The following is a 22,640-nucleotide window of genomic DNA, read 5'->3' on the forward strand; positions in this document are numbered from 1 at the left end:
CTTGAATTGAATGCATATCATGGATCGGGTGTTACAATCAAGGTGTCCTTATGATGATCACTTGGTATGAAACACTCCAAAACGGAGTTGAACCGAGTTCAAAAGTCACATGCTTCAACCTTATAACGGCCTAAAGTTTAGAAAAAAATCACTTGAAGGATGATACCCGTATTTCATGCCATGAAAGATATATATACAAGGGAAATGTCTCCTATTTTTATATTTTTCAATTAAACGATCAAGAATGTCAACCGAAACATTCATGATTAACTAATAATTAATAAATAATTATAAGATTTCATAATCCTTGAAGGCATACCCCAATCTCGATATTGTATACATGGATGGTGCCCTACCAAAGAGAATTATAATATGTTTCTCAATTTTTTAGGATTCCCTTTTCATTTTCTTGTATGTGTGGTTCCATACGTGACAGGCCTATGAGTACATGTTACATGACTGTAAATGATAAGTGATGAGATGCCGACAATTAAGTTAAAAGTAAAAGCATCATATGTGTTCCATCAATCAAAGTTATCTAAAATGGTCATTATATCATTTTCACTAACCGATGATAATCGTTTCCCAAAAAAACCGGCCTCTAAGGAATATATGAAATAAAGACGGATATCATCATTGTTTGTTTAGATACATAAATAAGCAAACTTAAAATCATGCTTAGAGGCCCTAATTATCATTTTACATTAACGTTGGGAATACCCTCCTTATGAACACTTTGATCCTAGTATTATCCTTTTGCACGTAATCAATCGAATTTCATTCTAGTACATAAACAAAATGTACATGATCCACTGGTCGAGAAAGGGTGGATAGGTTGAACCCCATGATTGAGGACATGATGAACAAGAATATGGTCCATTTGTTTTAGGTGGATCTAGCCTAGAGCCAACACATGCGCCCTAAATGTATCTAAGCGGAACCATATCATATTCAGCTTATCCATTATCACCTTTTTGGGTATGGTATTGTATTTTGGAGTCAACATGACCTTGTAAGAACAACTATGTTATAATAAACCCACACACACACACACACACAAAAAAAAAAAAAAAAAAAAAAAAAAAAAAAAAAACCCTATGTTTCTAATCTCTACCTACGTTTTGAACTTGGATGAATTTTGAACATTTTGTCATGTTTCGTAGTTTTAAACATATTGGAAATAAAATGTAAAGCTAAATGAAGTACTTATGTGTTTTGAACATGGATGAGTTTCGAACATTTTCGTCAAGTTCCATAGTTTCAAACATAGTAGAAATAAAATGTAAAGTTAAATGAAGTACCTATAATAGCTTTATGACTTCTTATACACTAAGAAAGATGTTAATACACAAATCTTTCAAATCAAATCATAGTTACTTAGTCTCGAACCTCAATGAGATTCGAAGAAGTTCATTGAGTTTTGAATGGGTTGTTCATGTTCGAAAAATATTTTAAATTGAATAAACTACCTACGAACATCGTATACATAAATCTACAGTGAAGGATGCTAATGCACAAAACAAACCAAAATAGCCTAAAAACTTGAGTTTTGAACAAAGATGGACAATTTGAAAGTCATGAAAAAGCTTTCAACATGTTCTTCGTATTCGAAATCCTCGTTTAAAGAAATAACAAGTTGGAAACCTTTAAACATGTGAATACTTAAAGTAGTAGTAGAAAAGTTGTCCGTTGCTTCATTTTTTTGACGAGTTACGTAGAAGATCTTTAGATAGCTCCGAAGATGTTAGAAGTGTAAATATTCCTTTCATTATACGAAAAATGAAATTCTCCTCTTACAGTTTTGAATTTTCTAAATTGAACCCAACAATTATAATAGTTTAGCGCCATTTCACGTTTTAAACCATTTTCTATTATAAACAAAATTGAACTATTTTGTTAAATGATTATTTTAGGCATGAATATAACTAAAAGCTTTAGAAGCTCTAAAACTATTGTTTTTTAACAAAATCGGATTTTAGTTAACATCACAAAAATATTTTCAACTATATTTTCGAATAAAAAGTTTTTTGCTATAATTTAGTACAAAAGTTGTACATGTTTGATATAATTTACCTGTTAGGTATCAGTGAGCACGTACGGATGTCACGCATGTAATACAAGCAAAATAATAATTAAAAATATATATAAATAATAATAATAATAATAAAATAAAGAGAAAAAAACACAACAATGACTCGATGAGAATAAAATACACACAAAGCACGTGAACATGTTGCATTGTTTCAGTCCAAAAAAAATGAGCTATTCATGGAAGTCGGTGATATTAGACTCCACAAAGTTACAAGAATACCTAATTCTAATAACTAATAAGGACATAAGGTAACTAGGATGCCTTATAAGAAATTTAATTTATTTATAAGTAAATTCAAAGATAATAAAACTTGAAACTTTTCATTAACTCAAACTAAATTTTTTTAAAAAAAATTACATAATAATATTAAAGCAAGACTAAAACATAATATTAATTAAAAAAATACATCACTTTGAATCCTTGTCAAAGATACATAGCTAACTTTTATAGATATGTTCCCACCAAATCATGAAAGTTCTAATGCATATCTTGGTTGTGATATGATTCCTCATGTTTTCTCTATCAACATTCAACATCAAACACACAATCAAAATCCAAACTAGAGGCACTCAACTACTAATTTAGTCTAGTGGCTATATATAAATTGTATTCCAAGCGTAAAAAAAAAAAAAGTCAAAAAATCATTAAACTAATAGTTATACAAAACATTTGCTATATTCAAAACACTTTTATTATAACAACTTAACTCATACATTATGCATCAAACATCATATCTTGCTAACAGAATTTGCATACGATTCAAGTGATTTCAAAATCCAGCTTAAACATAATACATTCTTTGTAGTGGTCCTCTAAAAACAACTACAAATTTCATAAAGAAGAAGACAATTATAGCCTCAAATATGTAGTATAACCAAAGCACTAGCAAAAGGGTAAAGTCGTCAAGAGATTTGGTTCAGTGCTTAGCGAACCTCTGAAGCACTTCAAAGTAGTCAGGGAAGGTCTTACGGGTGCAACCAGGGTCCTTAATGGTTACAGCCACGTCAGCACATGCTGCAAGTGAGAAAGCCATGGCCATTCTATGATCATCATATGTATCAATCGCTGTCACATTTAATTTCTCTGGTGGAGTGATTATACAATAATCAGGTCCTTCTTCCACTGTTGCTCCCAACTGAAATGTTCCAAGGGCAAAACAGTCTTTTCAGCGTTAAACAAATAAACGGTAGATAAATCCTTTTTATTTTATTAACGTGTACCTTTCTTAGTTCTGTGCAAATTGCAATCATCCTTTCGGTCTCTTTTACCCTCCAGCTAGCCACTACCAAATATCACACATGTAAATCAATGAAACAGCCGGACTAAAACCATAACTTTCGAGATAATGCAGGGCCAAAGTTGTAATTTTACTCAAACTTATTTACAGGAGTCATACCGTCTCTAATGGCTGTGGGGCCATCAGCGTAGAGAGCAACCACCGCAAGGGTCATGGCAACATCAGGCATTTTGTTCATGTTTACATCAACAGGACGCAAATGTTTTCTTCCGGAAGGATCCCTTGGTGGGCCCTTCACTGTAACAGAATTCTCAGTCCACGTGACTTGAGCACCCATTTGTCCAAGAACCTCAGCAAACTTTACATCTCCCTGTAAACTGCTGGTCCCGCAACCTTCCACCGTGATGGTGCCGCCAGTAATGGCGGCACCCGCCAAAAAGTAGCTAGCACTTGAAGCATCACCTTCCACATAAGCATTTCCCGGGGACCTGAAGAAATATTGTTTATTATTATTATTGTTGTTATTATAAAATCCCATCAATTTGAAGAAAAGTGTGAATTTAAGTTGTTCTGTTTTTTGAATGAGAGGCTAAGGGGATTCTTGGATAAAGTGTTGGTATACATAAGGTTTGTTTCTTTTCTAGACTGAATAAACAGTCTGAATGAGACTAAATGACCATTTTACCCTTACATTCTGATTCTTTTTTCTTCATAATATTCATTAATTTTAACAATACCCATCATTTTTAATATGAGAGGAGTCGGGATGAAGAAAGAAGAATGAGAAATAGGTTTCCAAATGACCAATTTACCCTTGCATTCCAATTTTATTTCATCAAAATATTCATTAATTCTAATACGAGAGGTGTTGGGGTCAAGAAAGAAGGAGAAATAGGTTTCTAGACTGAATAAATAGTCTAAATGAGACTAAATGACCATTTTACCCTTACATTCCAATTTTTTTTTCATAATATTTATTAATTCTAACAATACCCACCAATTTCAACTTTATTTTTTGAAAACATGTTCTTGGAAAATGTTTTCAGAAGAAAATAGGGTTGGTTTTCATTTTCAATTTTCAATGAAAATTTTAGAAAATACTTTTGGTTGGAACCGGTGGAGTTTTTCATTTTCCATCTTAGAAATTTAGAAAACTGTAAAAATCACTTTTCTAATTTACATACAATTTAGAAAACAGAAAATTTTCATTTTCTTGGAAAATTTTTGAAAGCTGAATCAACCAAATGCGTTTTCAAAATTTTCATTTTCATGGAAAACTAGAATATTTTCCGCAACCAAATGCACTCTTAATGTCTCAATATACGAAGCCAGGTTTATTGGCTTAACCCATTAAGTCATTTTGTCTGAATTAAGTAAAAAAGAAACAGCCCTGTCTGTGTAGTTGTCAAGATTAAGTGCTTAACTCATTAAGCCAATTAAGTCAATATGAAACAGTGTCTTACTTGTACTTCTGACCACCTTGGACATGGAACCTGTCCCATGTGTCACTGTGTTGTACAGAAACACCAAATCTTTCCATCAACTTAAGTGTCATTTCCACATAAGGTATAGAGATAAGTTTATCTATAATTTCTATCTCTACATCTCCTAGTGCTAGGGGAGCTGCCATCAGTAAAGCAGTCAAGTATTGACTACTAATAGATCCCGACAATTTCACCTGCAATGCAATGCAAATAAATAATAAAGTCACTAAAAGATAGAAAGAAGAATTACATTTTTTTACCAATTATTTATTATATATAAAGTTTTGTTTCAACTATCATGTCACTATGTGTCTTTTTGGGTGAGACAAAAAAACTTTCAACTTTGGTCCCACATGTCTCAATCAGTCAGTCTCAGTCCCAGTCCAATGCATGTCAAACGCAGTACAACCTATTGTGTCTGGTTTTGTAAGGGGTATAAAGGTCATTTGAGATTCACCTTTCCACCAGGAAGGCCTCCACTTCCAACTACCCGAACAGGTGGGCAATCTGTACCTAGAAAACAATCAACATCTGCACCAAGTTGTTTAAGACCTGTGACTAAATCACCAATTGGCCTCTCTCTCATTCGAGGAACACCATCTAGAATGTAGCTGAACAAAATATCCATATCATAAATGTTAAGTAAAGAGGAATGTGGGTGGTATTATGCATATATAAGATATAAAAAAGTGATGAAAAATTCATTCCATTTCTGTAGACTTGATAACAATGTTAAGTTTTGACCATTAGTTGTTTGAACTGATAGGTAAAGGTTTAGATGTTTTTAGAAAAAGATTAATTAAAAATTTACCTTGAACTACCCCCTGCAGCAGTAACTGCAGCAGTCAATGGACGCATAGCTGTTCCTGCATTTCCAAGGAAAAGCTGGATTTCATCGTTGGATTCTCTACCCACTGGAAACACACCACCACAACCTTCCACAATTGCCCTTTTAAGTGCACCATTTTCTTCAACATGTAACCCTAGAGCTCTTAAAGCCCCCAACATGTAATGAACATCATCACTGTTCAGTAAGTTGTCCACAACAGTAGTCCCCTGACAATATATTTCACTAAAATTTATGATATGAAGAATGGAAAGTTGAAAGATTGTGAACAAAACCATTTTATGTAATACAATGATACTAATATTCTACCTCTTCACTTCCCACGTTAAGAAGTAGATAGATATCAAGGGGGGTTGTTTAGATAGGGTTACTGATTTTGATTATTCAGTTAGCAATAAATCGACTGTAAGGAGCACATACAAAACCCCCAAAATAACAAATCCAGCATGTTTTCTAACAAATGATCAGCAAGTTCAAACTTTATACAAAATTGCAAAAGTATTAATACATCTACAAAATATCAAACAAAATTGTATAGTCTGTGACTCAATAGCAAAAGATGAGCTGAATTTCGATTTTGATACCAAATCATGCACCTTTTTAATGCAGAATACATGATGAATTGTTGCAAGTAAACAATTATTACACTTGTTTTACATTATAATGTAGCTGCAATGAAATAATTATCTCAGTTAAGCAATATTAAGTACATAACTTATCAAATTTGAATTGGAAACTTAATTCATTAACCTTGACAAGCATTTTGATTGAAGTACTTTTGACAAAATCAAATCAAATGAGATTGTGATACCTCAGAAAGAGCAGCGAGGAGAAGAATCCGATTGGATAGAGACTTGGATCCGGGCAAATTAACGGTTCCAGATATCTCTTTAATGGGCTGCAACACAATCTCCTCCGGTGCTGTGGAAGGCTTCTCAGCAGTGGCAACAGAAGCTGAAATGGTAAGTGAGTTTCTCCGGAGGTTTTGACTAGACGGAAGAGCGATTTTCATCATCGGGTTTTCGAATTTCGATCCAAAAGATAAAAAGGATAATGGTGATGATGATGATTTGGAAGAAGGGTTGTGGGTTTTGGAGAGATTGGAAGTAAAATTAGCTATGTTGTTGACGTGAATCGACATTCTCCCTTTCTGCGTTTTGCACACAAGAGGCAATAGCCGTGGTGAGTTGAACTAAATCTAGCGTAGAGATCGAAGATTGTGAATTGGAGGAGGAGGAGGTGGCATTGGTGTTGGTGGTGGAAAGTTTGGTGGCGGCTTTTAAAGTGTCATTTCCCTCACCAAACCCCCCCACATCTTACCAACCCAAAAATATATATGTATTTTTTGTATTTTTAGAAAAAAGAGAAATATCACAACGCATCTTCGCAATTTTATACATAAAGTTTTTGTTTTAATTTTTTTTGAAGGATTTTGTGGGATGTAAACTTTTTTTTGGGTTAGAATTCTAAAATATAGAAAAAAAAAATCTAATTTTCAATAAAGAAACCATAATTAACAATGAACCAATGAATCAATCGTGAGTGAAATTATAATGATTAACGACAAAGGAAACAGATGTACACTTGTACATTGGATACATACACACCGGATTATATTAAAAAAAATTCACCTCCTTATCAAAAATTCACCTCTTTTTTTTGTTTAAAAAAAATTTTAGGCCACATTTTTTATAAAAAAAAAAAAACGAATATATTGTTGTTCTCGATTTTTCGTCATCTTTCCATATAGATTCATGTTGATATATAAAAAACAAACTTTTTTTTCGAAAAAAAAAACTCACTTTATTTTATTAGTTTTTTCAATATTTGAATTTATTTTTATCAAAAAAAAAAAAAAAAACTAATATACCAAAAATATTATTTTTTTGTACTCTATTAATAAACATCAACACCGACTAAAAAAAATACATCAATCAATGTAGATTCACACTGTGAATCTAAACTGTAAATATTTCAATTTTTAATATTTACAATGTAAAAAATCTCGATCAGTTCAGATTCACATTGTGAATCTAACTTACTATTATGCATACTGTGAATCTGAGAAGGTTCACAATGTGAATCTGAACAGGTTTACAATATGAATTTGAACTGAAATATCAATTTTTTTTAACATCAATAGGAATCTATGTTTAAAGAGTACCAAAAAGTAAGAATTTTGATATATTTATTAATTTTTTCTATAAAAAATAGACTTATTTTTCAACAAACAAAGAAAATGAAGTGAGTTTTTTGAAAAAAAATCATTTTGTATATATCAATATATATATCTTTATGGATAGATGACGAAAAATCACGAACAATGGTATATTTGGGTTTTTTTTTTTTTTTGATAAAAAACATGGACTGAAAATTAAACTAACAAAATAGGTTTTGTTATAATCCGATACATGTGCGTCCATTGTAAACGTCTACAACTCTTCCTTTTGTGTGGGTGGGCCTAGGCCCACTCCATCCCTATACTAGCTACGCCCATTGAGTTAGGCATGAGCAAAAAAACAAGTTCATGAACCGAACACGCCTCCGATCTGAAAACCGGTTCAGCCATGAACCGAACCCCTCAAGAACCAAACTGCCAGTTTGAGTCGGATCGTCATTCCAACCGTTAGGGCCAATTTAAGTTGAACCGGTTTTGAACCGGTGTTTTGAGAAGGGGAATGTGCCCGTTTTTTTGTCTTATTCTACCGACTATATAGTCGTTTATGGTTGTTGCAATCTCGTTTTTGGGTCCCTTTTGTCCATATTCACCAATACTTGATAGTATAAATGGCTAGTAGATGTATTGGGTTAAACTTTAGAAAACCTTGTCTTAGATTAAAAAAAAAAAAAAAAAAAAAAAACTCTTAATTCAAGCAATGGATTCGACTTATGTTGGTGCTGGAGATTCATCAAACAATCTTACAGTTGCTAGCATCAAAGAAACAAATAGAAATCTGGCTATTTGGGCAATTTTGATTTGTGTGTAATTTCGAGCAGTCCAAGAAAAGCGCTATGCAAGAAATGTGGTGCTTTTTTCAATGAAGATGAGAATTCGACATTGAAAACTCATATGACCAAGAGATGCTCCGCGGTGAAATTTTGGTCGGGGCATAATCAAACAACAATGGCGAATCATACAACATTGTAGAATTATGATTTTGCTAAAGTTCGGGATATGATGGTGAAGTTCGGGATTCAAGAATGTCTGCCTTTTGACAACTTCGACAACAAACGATTGACTTCATTCATCCGAGATACTCTCAAAACACGATATTACCATGTGAGTCATACTTCTATTAGACGTGATTGTATTGAAATGTGGAAACTTGCAAAAAATGAAATGATTTTAGGTTTTCAATCTTTAGAAACCGGTGTGAATTTAACTTGTGATGTTTGGATGGCTCCTCACGATTCACTAGATGTGTACATGTGTATTACCGCTCATTGGATTAATCCAAATAAGGGGTTGCTAGGTAGGATGTGGATTTTTAAGAGGTCTAACTTTCTAAAAGGGGTTGAATTTTTAAGATCTGAATTTTTAAATATTATTTGGTTGGAACATCTGAATTATAGTGATGAATGATAAAAATGACTATTTTACCCTTATGTGTTTTTTTTTTAATTCAATGTTATTATTTATAAAATAACCAAAAAATCTCAAAAAAAAAATAACAACATTATTTCATATCAGCAACAAATCATTATATAACCAAAATTCAATGTTTTTTATTTATAAATCCAACAAAATTCAGCAATAAACAAGAAAATTTTCACCAAAAAAACAACATTATTTCAAATCAGCAACAAATCATTATTTTCAGCACAATTTCACATCAATATTTTAGAAAAACAACAAAATTTCATAGATTTCCATAACATATTTTAGAAATCACGGCAACAATATATTTCAGTAATCAACAACATAATTTCATAACAATATAACTCAGCAATCAACAACATAATTTCACCAAGCTTCTTTTGAATCAAAAAACATTAACCAAAGATATGATTATCATAAAACACTCATGAATTTTAAGAATAAAAATAGCTTTTAATAAACCTTATGATCATCCATCAATTTCAATAGTCTCTCATCTGCTTTCTTCTGCTCCAAAATGGTCAATTCATTCAAGCATTATGAGACCATTCAAGCAATTTTGTGTACATTTGAGTCATGCATCTCAACACATAACCACATCATAAAACAACATATGAGCATCTGATTTTAGAAAAGAGAAAAAGAAAAAACAGTCATAGCGGTTCTTGAACTCGACTAAAAAAACTTCTTACAACCTGAGGCTGTTGTTGCTGGCAGAGGACGAGGATAGCAGAGTGGCGGAGTTGCAGAGATGACAAATCACAATGCTAGCCTGAGAAGTCTTTTTGTATGGAACCAAAAGAGAAATGTCTCACCGAGTATTAGGGCAAAAGGGACGGTGCCAATGTTAGGGCAAAGCGGCAATGTTGTGCGAGGGTAGCATCGGTGTTATACGAGGTCGGAGATGGTAGAGACGTCGAAGGATCACTGAGGGAAGCAACATCGACGTTTGTTGTTTGATGGAAGATCGACGTATGTTGTTTGATGGAAGGAAGAGGGAAGAGGGAAAAAGGGCAAACAAGGAACACTTGTTTTTTTTTTCTTTCAGATACAAGTATATGTCTGACCGGATAAGTGAAAATATTCAGATTCAGATGCTAAAACAAGTGATAAACAAACGCTCTTGATCGGACAGATTCAGATTTACCTCTTATTAAAAGGCAATAAGAGGTGAACAAACAACCCCTAAGTGTGTAATGCTAAAGCGTACGATTACGTTTGAATTGTTTGAGTATCCGCACACCGGTAGAAATTTATTTAAAATTTTAGATTGTGTGATCAAAACTTATAAACTTGAAGGAAAAGTTTTTTTTCTATATTTTTTGATAATGTATCAAACAACACTGTCGCGGTTAGGGGTGTCAAAAAAACCCGAATCCGATTAACCCGACCCGACCTAAACCCGAATAACGTAATTAGGGTCGGGTTTAATAGGGTCGGAACTCTTAATCGGGTTATTTTGGGTTAACCCGACTAACCTGAATTATTCTTAGGGTCGGGTTTAGGGTTGATTTTTTCAAAACATTTTGGGTTTCGGGGCAACCCGAGTAACCCGATTAAGAATATATTAGCAAAACTTTTTTTACTGGGTTGAATGACATGAATTCAATATCCCATAAGATTTTCCAACTAATACAAATTTCTAATTTAAACAAATCAGATAATAAATTTACTATGTATAGAGATATATAAAATGGCATAACTTTCCTCTCTTCTTAATGCAGTACGGTTGTGTTGTAATAGTTTTATGAATTTTATTCACTATTTACATTACTAATGGTAAAAGAAACTCCAAAAATTCATATCGTATACCAACTTTACATTTTAAGTCCCTATATATGTGGATTATGTATTAAAATGACACAACATAAATTCATCTTACATTTCAACCTCAACCCGACTAACCCGATTAACCCGACACTACTAACCCGAAACCCGATTAACCCGAACCCGATTAACCCGAACCCGACTAACCCGTACCTTATTAGGGTCGGGTTTCGGGTGAATATTTTTTCTAGTAAAACCCGACTAACCCGACCCGTTTAACCCGAAACTCGATCGGGTTAACCCGATTAACAGCCCTAGTCGCGGTTGGACAATTAAAACTAAAATATAAACCAATTTGCGATGGTTTTTTTTTTCATAGTCGTACATATCATTATTTTGGTCGTACAAGATGGATTAACTAACATTGAAACTATAAAAGATGGTTTCAAAGACATGCTAAGATATATTTATAGTTCTAGTGATGCTCGATATCAAAATTATATGCACTTTTGTGCTAATGTGAATACCGTCTTTTTAGGTCCGAATTAGGAAAATAATATCCGATGAAACTCCACTTTCAAAATGTTTGAATGTGGCTTACATCAAAAAATACTTTAAACATGTTTCATGACAACCTTGCGGACCGTAATAAGGTTACGGCTTCGTGGGAATCAAGTTGGGATACTATCAAACTTGTTATGGATATGCTTTAATGTTTAAAAAAAAAAAACAACTATTTTTTTTATCGAGGGTTTATTATCCTACAAACTGTTTAGCTTTAAACCAAATTTTTTTAATGTGTACGAAAATAAATAAGTTTGAAATGAGAAGCATAATGCTTGATGTTTTTAAAAAAACAACTATTTTTTATCAGGGGTTTATTGCGCTACGACATGGCAGATGATGAATAAATACAAACAACAATGACTACTGACTTGGAATGAAGACTACAACGACAACGATGTTTTATATTTTATGTCTTTATTTATATTTGAAGATGTATTAGTTTGACAATTTGGATGTTTTGTGTTTTTATGTTTGAAATCCAATATCAAAAACAAAAAAACAAAAAAATGTTGAAATTTGCTCCAAAGAAATGTGTTGATTCAAGTTCAACAATTTTGTGCATGCATATACACAAACATCAAATTTACTAAAAAATAAATAAATAAATAAATAAAATCAAAACTATGTCTATGTTTGATAAACAAGAAACAAAAGAATAAAAAAAGGAAAAAAATTGAAAGAAAGATGCATCATATGTATGGATGTGTGTGTTTATGTATAAGGCATTTAGCCTTCACAATTTTAAAGTAAACTACAGGATTATTAATCAACTAAACCTAAATTACTTTAGTTTAACTTATAATTACTTTTTTTAATGGTTTAGTTTAGCTTATAATTAGTAAACTGTATTAGCTTAATCACTTACACAGAGTGGTGAGACAAAACATCCAGAATATATGATCCTTTAAGTATATAATTTTTCAATGATCCAACAATCAAACTAATAGTAGTAACTATTCTACATAAGACTTTCTTGGTTATCTGTTACTTGCATTACAATTGGAGCTAATAATTCAATTATGTCATGCAAATGACTAATGATAAGTAAAGTAAACTAATTAAATTAAAATAATCATAAATTAAACTAAACTATTTATAATTTAAATTAAACATAGCCAATTATAAATTAAATGATTAAATTAAAATGGTAATATCATTCAGGCTCAAAAAATTATTTGATTTTGTTTTAAATGGTCATTTATCTTTATTTTATTAGTCTATGACATAAAGGTGCCACCACCCGACCACCTACAACCCATACACATATTATATCCCCTTTTGGTCCTAACCTGTACATGAACTAAAAATTGTCAACTCGTGGCAACACCCGATCAACTGCAACCTATACCCATATTATAACCCCTTTTGGTCCAAACTCATGCCCAACACTCATACATGACCTAATATTGGTCAACCTGTGCCAACACCTGACTACCTGCAACTCATACTCATATTATAACCTTTTTTGGTCCTAACCCATGCCCAACACCCGTAGATGACCTAATATTGGTTATCCCATGCCAACACCCGACCACCTGCAACCCATACCCATATTACTTCAACTTGTAAATGACTTGTTATATTGGGTAATAAGCTTTTTTTGTGCGACTTTACAACAAACAAATAGATAAGTGAACTTTCTATCCTCGGCTAACTAGTAATTGAGTCCGCGTTTTGTCGCGAGTTTTTATGTGTTTTTGTTGCGTATTATGAGTGATAATTGATTAAACAATGACATTTTACAAAGTTCAAAGTTGAAGGGTCAAAGTAACATTTAAAAAATAAAATGATGGAAAATACATTTTACAAAGTTTAGAAAACGAAATTGTAAAAGTAATATTTTATAAAGTTGAAGGTGAAGTGGGTTAAAGTAAAATAAAAACAAAAGTCTAGAAAACAAACGTATAAAAGTAATATTTTGTAAAGATGAAGGTGGAGCGTGTATAAACACGAAAGTTCAGAAAACAAAGGGGTAAAAAATAAAATTTACAAAGTTGAAGATAGAAGGTTGAAGATAAAGGGATGAAAATGATATTTTAAAAAGTAAACGGATGCAAAATATCATTTTGCCAAATTGATGGGTTGAAGGAAAAAATGATAATTTATAAAGTTGAAGGGGAGGAATGAAAATGATATTTTAAAAAGTAAAGGAATCAAAAATATGATTTTACAATATATATATATATATATATATATATATATATATATATATATATATATATATATATATATATATATATATATATATATATATATATTTATATATATATATATGGCTTAGGGAATATATGATTGTTATGTACCTAATATTAGGTATAGAACCATCAAAAACTACATAGTTCTAACAAAATGCAATCAAATCAATCTACCATCTTTCTTCTATTCTCTATTAGACTAGATGATAGGCTTTGTACATATTTTTATGGAGTTTTAAATATTTAATTTTTCACTACAAACTATGTATAAAAATACATTATCAACTACCTATAAATTTTCATATTCAAATTTAATAAAGAAAACTACAGTGAAAGATTAAAATTGTTCATTAAAAACTCAATAAACTTCTTCCCATAACACATAAAAAAGAACCATGCAAGTATATATATATGGTATGTGTCAAAGAAAGTTATGAGACCTACTATAGATCTAATATAAACAACACATTCGAAATAAATAGATGTTAGAGATAAATTATGAAATAAGCAATAATATAAGCTCAAAAGCAATAGGAAGAAGCTAACAATGAAATTTTTTTGTGTTTTTTAATCAAAATGAAGTCATTTTTGATGCTTCTATACTTAATATTACATACATGACAGCCATATATTCACTTTTCCCATATATATATATATATATATATATATATATATATATATATATATATATATATATATATATATATATATATATATATATATATATATTATGGAAATGATTCTTAGCAATAGTAAACTCGCAGATTTTTTGGCAAAAATAATCTCTCAACTATATTTAGGTATTTTGTGTCAATATCTAGATTTTGATAATATCTTTTTAGCATTTAGGTTTTTACCACAAATATTTGATGCATTTAATATTTTTCGCTCTTAAATTCAAAACTTTTATATTTTTGCGTTTTCATTAAATTTTTCTGCTTTTTTGGTTTTTGCCACAAAACTTTAGTGAGTTTGACACTTTTAGTCCTCACAGTCAAAAGTTTTACATTTTTGATATTTTGACACAAATCTTTTATGATTTTGCCACTTTTCGTCCTTGTACTAAAAACTTTTACATTTTGACATTAAAAAAACCTCCTTTTGAATTTTGTCACCATATTTTCCCAACATTGTAACATTTAACATTATTGCTACAATATTTTTGAATTTTCGCGAGCAGTGTCATTCTTTTGGTTATACACTTTTGAAATCTAATTTTAAGTGTTGTCGACTTTCTCCCCTATTTGTGGTGATTTACAATTTCAGCACATATCTTTTAAAATTTGCCGATTTTTTCCAGATTACCCCAAAAACGGCGTAGCCGTGGCCTCTTTACTAGTTACAATTAATGAATCATACAAAGTTGGAGGGTTAAAGTTATAATTAACGCATACAGTACTTGTACATTACTTTTAGCTACAATAATATGATATTAGTATATTTTTTGTTTATATTTATAATCTCCTCACATATAAGAAGTTGGTTTTTGTTTATATTTATAATCTCAAATATATATATATATATATATATATATATATATATATATATATATATATATATATATATATATATATATATATATATATATATCCTTATCTAATAAAAGAATAGATTTAATCTCTTATTGGCAAGTGTCATACAATTAAAACACCTCATTGATGTTATATATCCATTACCATACCACTTGTCAACCTATTAATTAGTCATTTCAAATTTTAAATTTTAAATTTTTTCACTCTAATTACATTAAACTAATAATTGATTCTTTTATTTAAATTTCAAATTTTATAATTTTCCACTCTAATTATATTAAATTAATAACATTAGATTGAAAAATAAAATAAATTTAATACATATTATAAGATGATATAACTTTATGTATTTATTTAAATCAAGGATTATAACTTTATATAACTAAAAAAATTTCTATTAAATGATAATATATTTAAAGTAATTAATTAATAATTTTGACTTTTTATATGAAAGTTTAATTAACTTTATAACCGTGGTTCTTACGGGTTATAAACTAGTATATATATATATATATATATATATATATATATATATATATATATATATATATATATATATATATATATATATATATATATATATATACACACATCAAAATTATTAATAGTAATATGATATAATTATCCAAAATTATATTAATATCTGGATGGTGTCATCAACTTTGGCAAGAACACAATGATTTGGTCTTTTCCTTTTAAAGCTCGGTCAGAACTCATGGTCACGGCTAACAACTTTAAATGAAACTGGTTCAAGAATAGATAAATTTGATCTGGACCGACTTGGGATTTAATGGTCTAGGTTCAACGTGCACCTCTTCATTATCATTTTATATACTTATGTCAAAGTTAATGAAAATTTTTCTTGTTAAGACCTGGTTACATTTACGATGCTTAAATTTTTGGAAATATATAATATTGAAGTTTCTACCTTCTAACTTAGGGATTGGCAACATTTAAGCTCACTTAGATCCAATCAAGACAGATTGACATATTTAATTCAATTGGATTCATTTTTAAATCTTCACAGAATGGAGGGTTAAATATGTCATGACGATAGTTATATAAATTACGTTATTGTAATGATACGTCAATGAGAAAACGTTTATCATGTTATTTTTAAAGTATGAGAGGATATATTAGATAAAATAGGTTAGATGTTTGGTCCCTGAGGTTTGTTGAATATAACACATTTGATGCAAAGTTGGCGATTGGTGCAAAATGTTACCTATTTCAATCTAAACTAGATAGGAAACCCCCGCTTTCCGGGGGTCGGATTCGCCAGTAATATCAAAGAAAACCGACTGAAGACATTATGTAAAAGATGGTGTCATCGTTTATCAGTCGTTCGTGATGGAAGTAGGATGCTATAGTTGGTTGACTATGAAAGTATGATGCCTAAAAATGAAATAAAGTAGAAGTAAACTGAGATCTATTCTTTTTTTAAAACACATATGTTGGATTCTTAAAGCTACACAGACAAACAAAAACAAATGTTCAGAATTTAAGTATAATGATTAAATAAGGAATCATTTGAAAACATAGAAAAAATCAGAGCATAACACGAAAACGGCACCAAAAATTAGCCTCATTTACACATTGTGGGTATGTTGACTTTTCATCTGCTTTTATCTATAAATTTCTTTTTCCGGCTAATGTTTGCATACCATTGCTCATGTTATCCTCTTGTTCTTCTATCCTTTTTGAGTCTTCTTAAAAAAAATTCTCAAAAACAAACAGATATGTACCCAGATTGAATTTATGTTGTGTTTTAATATTCGATGTTTGTAATTGATCTGTGATAGTTTAAATTAATATCAATTCAGATCAAACCCTATCATAGTCCTAAGTTCATGTGTTTTAGGACCAAACCATTGACCAACAATTTCTACAACCTCTTTTGGTGACTTTGAAAATTTCCCACATCCATTTTCCACTACATAGGGTACATTTCCAACTTCTTGCACAGTATCATATTTCTAAGGTGTTAGACAAAAATGACCATTTTACATTTGCATTCTGAAATCAACTTTAATAAAAAAATTACCTGGTGAACAATGTAATCGTTTAGAATGATGGGGAGACCTCGGATCATGGCGTCTGCAATTGTGGCTTAACCAGCCTATGAGAAATACGAAGTTCAATGGAAAAGTCAACGTTGACTTTTGACTTTTTAAGTGTTAAAAAAGTAATATTATAACTTTGAAATCGGAAAGAATTATCTTATTTGTACATAGACAATTGATTTGACTAATGGTTAAATGCTTATTTATGGAGCGATGTTTCACTTTTTTACCAGTTTATAAAACATTTTTCATATTTTTTCCGATCTGACCCTTTATAGTAATTAAACTATTGGTTATACTTTTCTTCATAGGTTAAGAAAACCATTTTTTCGGTTACCCAATTGAAAAAAAAAAGTTAAAATATATAAAAACCAAGGTTGTAAAAATCGTTCGACGGTCGACTGGTGTTAAGGGATTAATTGGTCTTGACGGAGATTAATCAGGAACCATAGATTAATAATAATATATTAAAATTAATCAAATATTAATATATCTTAAGAAAAACAAGTACTTCAAAATTAGAAAATAAGAAAGTTTGTAATTTAAAATTTTGAAAATACAAAAATATGAACATTTTGGTATAATATTTGAAATTTTGAAAATTTGAAAAGTTTGGAGTAAAAAAAGTTGATTCTTTGAAAAAAAAATTAACTTTTTAAAAAAAATTTGACATTTTTTTCAACTTTTTTGACTTTTGTTGACCAATTAATCCCACCAAACCAGATTAATCCTAAATTTCCGATTAATACCCTAATCCTTAACGGTTAGAGAACGCCAAATAATTAATCCACGATTAATCGCCGATTAATCCCGATTTCTACAACCATGATAAAAACACAACATATTATCACCATCTCACTGATTTAGTTATTGAACTAATTACTTTTCGATTAGCTATTATAACAATAGTTCAAGCTAAACTGAGAAAATATAATAGTTAAGTGAATTCTGAGGGCTGTGAATTTTGAACAACATATTTTCACCATCTTACCACGAAATTGAAAAAAATTAGTTTCAGGTCTGTGAATGAACAACATTGTGCCCTCCAGGAGATTGTCTACAACAGAAAAACATGGCAGACCTCAAATCAAAAATTGCAAAGATAATGACTTTTTTTTTGTAAATTTAGATATACATACACACAGACATACCTCATTACAGAATGTGTGGTAATAATCTGAGGACCAGGGACTTTGCAGAAAATCATTGTGACAAAAAGCAACATGTTGATGACTTTTTGACAATTCCTTTTCCACTGTGTTGATTTCATGTTCTAGTGTATCAAGTCGAAACTCATTAGCTTCTTGAGATCACATGCTCTTAGCATTGATCAATCACTTTCTGAAAAGAAAAAGATCCCAAAACAAACTACAAAACGATTGTAACTTTATAATCTATTTTTGAAAGAAAGAAAGAAAGAAAAAATACTGCATTCTTGGCCATAAAAGAGGAGTCTTGGATCCAGAAATATCCAGTTGATGAAATTCTTTCATTTTGACGGCAATGAGACTTGAAATCTCGGGATCACGAGGATCAGAAGTTGATAATGTCTGAAACCATGAAGAATTTTTATCAATGTGAAAAGACAAAAATGCCCAAATAAATAGCCCTAGAACTTTGTTTATACCTTAGCATGTATGAATCCATTGATCTGGAAACAGGCCAAGGAGACGTGGGACTTCCATGAATCCATTGATCTTCACTTTCACAGCCATTTGGATGAATCAGAAAGTCAGAATGATGGGGTGTGGTATTTTTTTCCCTTAAATTGTATTCAAATAAAAATATATGAAAAGGAAATTAGAAAGGGTATATAAGAGACAGTTGATAATTAAATAACCATGGTACGAAAAAAAATCCAAGAAAATAAACAAATCAGCAGAACAATAATTCATTCACTTACTTCCAGATATAAGAATTCAACTCAACAATCATATGATTGTTTAACCATGCTTTAGGTTTGAAACATTGCAAAACTTCCCCTGTGATTGTTTAACCATGCTCTGATTTCTTTAACCTTGAAAAAATACAAACCGGAGAACTCAATTAATCAACTTATATAATCAAATGATGAATATATAAGCAGAATCTATGAAAAATTAAACAATGAAAATCAAGTATGAATCTTCCCATTTCCATGAGCTTTACAGGTTTAGATTCTATCTGTATTCACACTGATTCTTCCATATTTCTTATTTGATTTGGAGTGTAGGTAACATCTTCACAAACAATCACACATCAAATTCAACTTTTTTTTTTTGTAAATATTAATAAAACATATTCTTGTTATAATTTTAAATTTAATAGAAAAACTTATCTCCCCTATGAGCAAAACAGGCCTTCTTTATAAAAAGCTTACTCATTTGACCATAGGAACAGAACTGCTGATGCAAGGATGAAAACATGGGAAACCAAAGCAAGTAAATGGTATCTCTACCAACTTAAAGAACACACACATCAAAAACTGCATAAAATTACCACATAAAAAAGAAATTATTACTTTTAATATCAAACCTTTAACATTATGGTGACATCGGTACCTTCAACTTCACATTCGAATGTAGGAGCAGAGCAATTGGTTATACATAGGGTCCAACTGATCGGCGAGAAAGTAGAAAATGACATAAAACCATCCAAACCAAAAAAATAGATGTTTTTTAACATTTATACATAGAGAAGGGACTATTTCTGCCAACATCTTAGGAACTTTACTGTTCCTAAGATGAGACATTTTTAATATATATATATATATATATATATATATATATATATATATATATATATATATATATATATATATATATATATATATTAATTAGCAGCTTTGGTCCTTCTCTCTTCACTCCATTTGGTTGATACTGTCAAGAGCCCTCATGTGCCCTACACATGAGGACTAATTTGGTAATTTTTCCCCCATTAAGCCCCTCCCTCTCTCCTCCATCCGCTGTAACAACTACTTATCCTTGGCTAATTAGTATCACAACAGTTTTGGTATATTTGAACTGAGACAATATATGGTTTCAAAACCTTACACTTATTTGGATCTTATATACAACTCTTATTAAACTGAAAACCGAAGGTGATCTAACTACATATATTTGCATGTTAAGTCATGAACTTCTTGCAGGTTATGAAAATTGACAGCTTAGAGTTTGCATGTTAAGGTAATCTAACTACTTATATGTTGCAGTTACAGACATGTATTAAAGACCAGGTAAAAAGACCAAAATACCCTAACATGCAAGCACATTAGGGTCAACAGCCCATGACTCTGACTCTGACTCTGGTTTAATTGCAACACCATGACGATTACATACGCTTAGAAAAAAAGCATATTCTCCTATTGTTTTTTCTTCTCTCGACACCCATTTCATTTCGCCAAAATCTAGTTCATAAACCATGTACGGATAGTGACAACTGTCAATCACATGAAGGTTTTGACCGGAACTTATAAACTCCTGATGAAAGATCTGTGGAACCCAAAAATTCTTGACTTCTAGTTTAGTCAACTTGGGTTTTGGACTGAGTCTCATTTCATATAAACACCCACCAGGCCTTAGGGTATATATTTTCCCCTTGAAACCATGTAAATCAATGATACGGAAAGCAGAGGAGACATGACCCCGTGCTCCTATACCCGCTATGGAAAACCATATACCATTATTTTGGATTTGGTATCTATTTATAACAACAAACACCAACCCAGACCCGGGTGTTGAAGGTGAAAAGTCAAGAATAGCCTTAAATCCATGATCAGTTGCTATATTGGGGAATGCAGGGAAATGTAATCCATGCTTTGTGATAGGATTTAGAAGCCAAAAGTAATGGGTTTTCTCCCCGTAAAAGATAAAGTAACCACAAGTTAATCCAACACACTTCCTACCACCAAAATTGGGAAGGAGGGTTTTGAATCTTCTTCCTTTAAAGTCCTCTAGGTAACACTCTTTCGTATAACGATCATCAGGGATCCACACCAACGTAGGCAATTAGATGCCATAAACATCTTCTTGTTAGAGTGTGCAAATGACCTCCATGACTTACAAACTTCACTGAATGCAATAAAATCAACAACTCAGTTGCATCATAACTAAAAGCAACACATCATGGTTAAGTTCTGACCAATACGATGCATCAACATGGCTACGGTTTCTAGTCATACTTTTGCCTATGGCCGTGTTTCTTGAAATCAAAACCTTATATAAAAACCAAAATACCAAACTCAAACAAACCCTAGATAATCCAAAAAACTTATTGAAAAATCACTGTATATGTTGCATATTATGATAGAGATAATCTTCAATATCATCATATGAGTTATAACCCAATTACAAAAGCAGAAAAATCCATTACTTCAAGAAGAGTTATACGAGTAATGAATCGGAGAAGATATAAACATTAAAACCTAGATAATCAGGTAATCGACTAACCAAAACTGAAATAACGAAACCGAAACTAAAATTGTTTTGACAAAAGGTAGAGCACTTTGATAGAATTAGAAGGATCGACTTGAGTTTAAAAGTTTAAGAAATTGGTAGAAGTAGACTCCAAGAATATTGTTGCTTCTGTAATTATGGCAATCTTGTGAGTAATTTTGGTGAATCATACGACAATATCTTCTGCAGCCTGATAATTTGGTAATATGAATCCAGTATCCATATTCCATAATAGGCCCCAATGGGCCCAACATATATGGAATTGGACCCCACCCTATTTAATTTTCACGTTATCTTGGCTTTGGAGCCGACATAAGTGAGTTTTTGTTTTTTGGATTAATAAGAATCATTTATTTTCCTACTATTTTTTTTTTCTATATATCCTAATCCTAATACCCAATAAAATTGTGATATTTGTAACATTTAATGCTCATTTAATAAGATTTAATGATATTTTAGAATACTAATATGATACATGTGATCATTTAAATGGTAGGAGGATTGGTAGGATCAAAAGGTAGGAGGATATTTAATTTCTTTTTTATTTTTACGTTTCATTTTAATTCAGAATATTTTATACATTAAATTTAAAATGATGATATGATATTTTATCGTTTTCGGTTTTTTTCTTCAAACTATGTACAACGACGCCATCGACTACAAATAAATAAGTTTATCATCAATGAAGATGACACTTATTAAAAGTTTTTAGATGCTCGCAGATAAAAAAGCTTGAGATGATTCATAAAGTTCTAATAAGCGATCAAGGGAAATAGATATTTCTTGAGGTCGTCAAGAGGGACACAACCGTTTTGTTTCAGATTT

General features: G+C 31.0%; 1 protein-coding gene and 1 long non-coding RNA gene across 11 annotated transcripts; both read right to left on the bottom strand.

Moving 5' to 3' along the window:
• Positions 1-2,760: 2,760 nt before the first annotated feature.
• Positions 2,761-6,974, bottom strand: LOC145041875 (3-phosphoshikimate 1-carboxyvinyltransferase 2-like). Its single transcript, XM_078990082.1, has 7 exons — positions 6,472-6,974; positions 5,625-5,869; positions 5,271-5,424; positions 4,793-5,007; positions 3,489-3,817; positions 3,313-3,374; positions 2,761-3,227 (listed from the first exon to the last, which is right to left on the bottom strand). Exons 1-7 carry the CDS (start codon positions 6,799-6,801, stop codon positions 3,009-3,011), a joined length of 1,554 nt encoding a protein of 517 aa, XP_078846208.1. The 5' UTR covers positions 6,802-6,974; the 3' UTR covers positions 2,761-3,008.
• A 2,620-nt stretch (positions 6,975-9,594) lies between these two features.
• Positions 9,595-22,005, bottom strand: LOC145041876 (uncharacterized). Of its 10 annotated transcripts, none has more exons than XR_013680467.1 (6): positions 19,286-20,111; positions 19,010-19,144; positions 18,534-18,932; positions 18,374-18,439; positions 17,364-17,438; positions 9,595-13,127 (listed from the first exon to the last, which is right to left on the bottom strand). It is a non-coding gene; the product is annotated as an uncharacterized LOC145041876 (long non-coding RNA). The 10 variants fall into 10 exon arrangements; XR_013680463.1 differs by lacking the exon at positions 9,595-13,127 and adding an exon at positions 16,347-16,714; XR_013680468.1 differs by lacking the exon at positions 9,595-13,127 and adding an exon at positions 21,810-22,005 and having other exon boundaries at positions 17,075-17,438; positions 19,286-19,399.
• Between the last annotated feature and the right edge of the window lie 635 nt (positions 22,006-22,640).

Source organism: Lactuca saligna, chromosome 4 (assembly GCF_052625555.1).
Source record: "Lactuca saligna cultivar CGN05327 chromosome 4, ASM5262555v1, whole genome shotgun sequence".
NCBI lineage: Eukaryota > Viridiplantae > Streptophyta > Magnoliopsida > Asterales > Asteraceae > Lactuca > Lactuca saligna.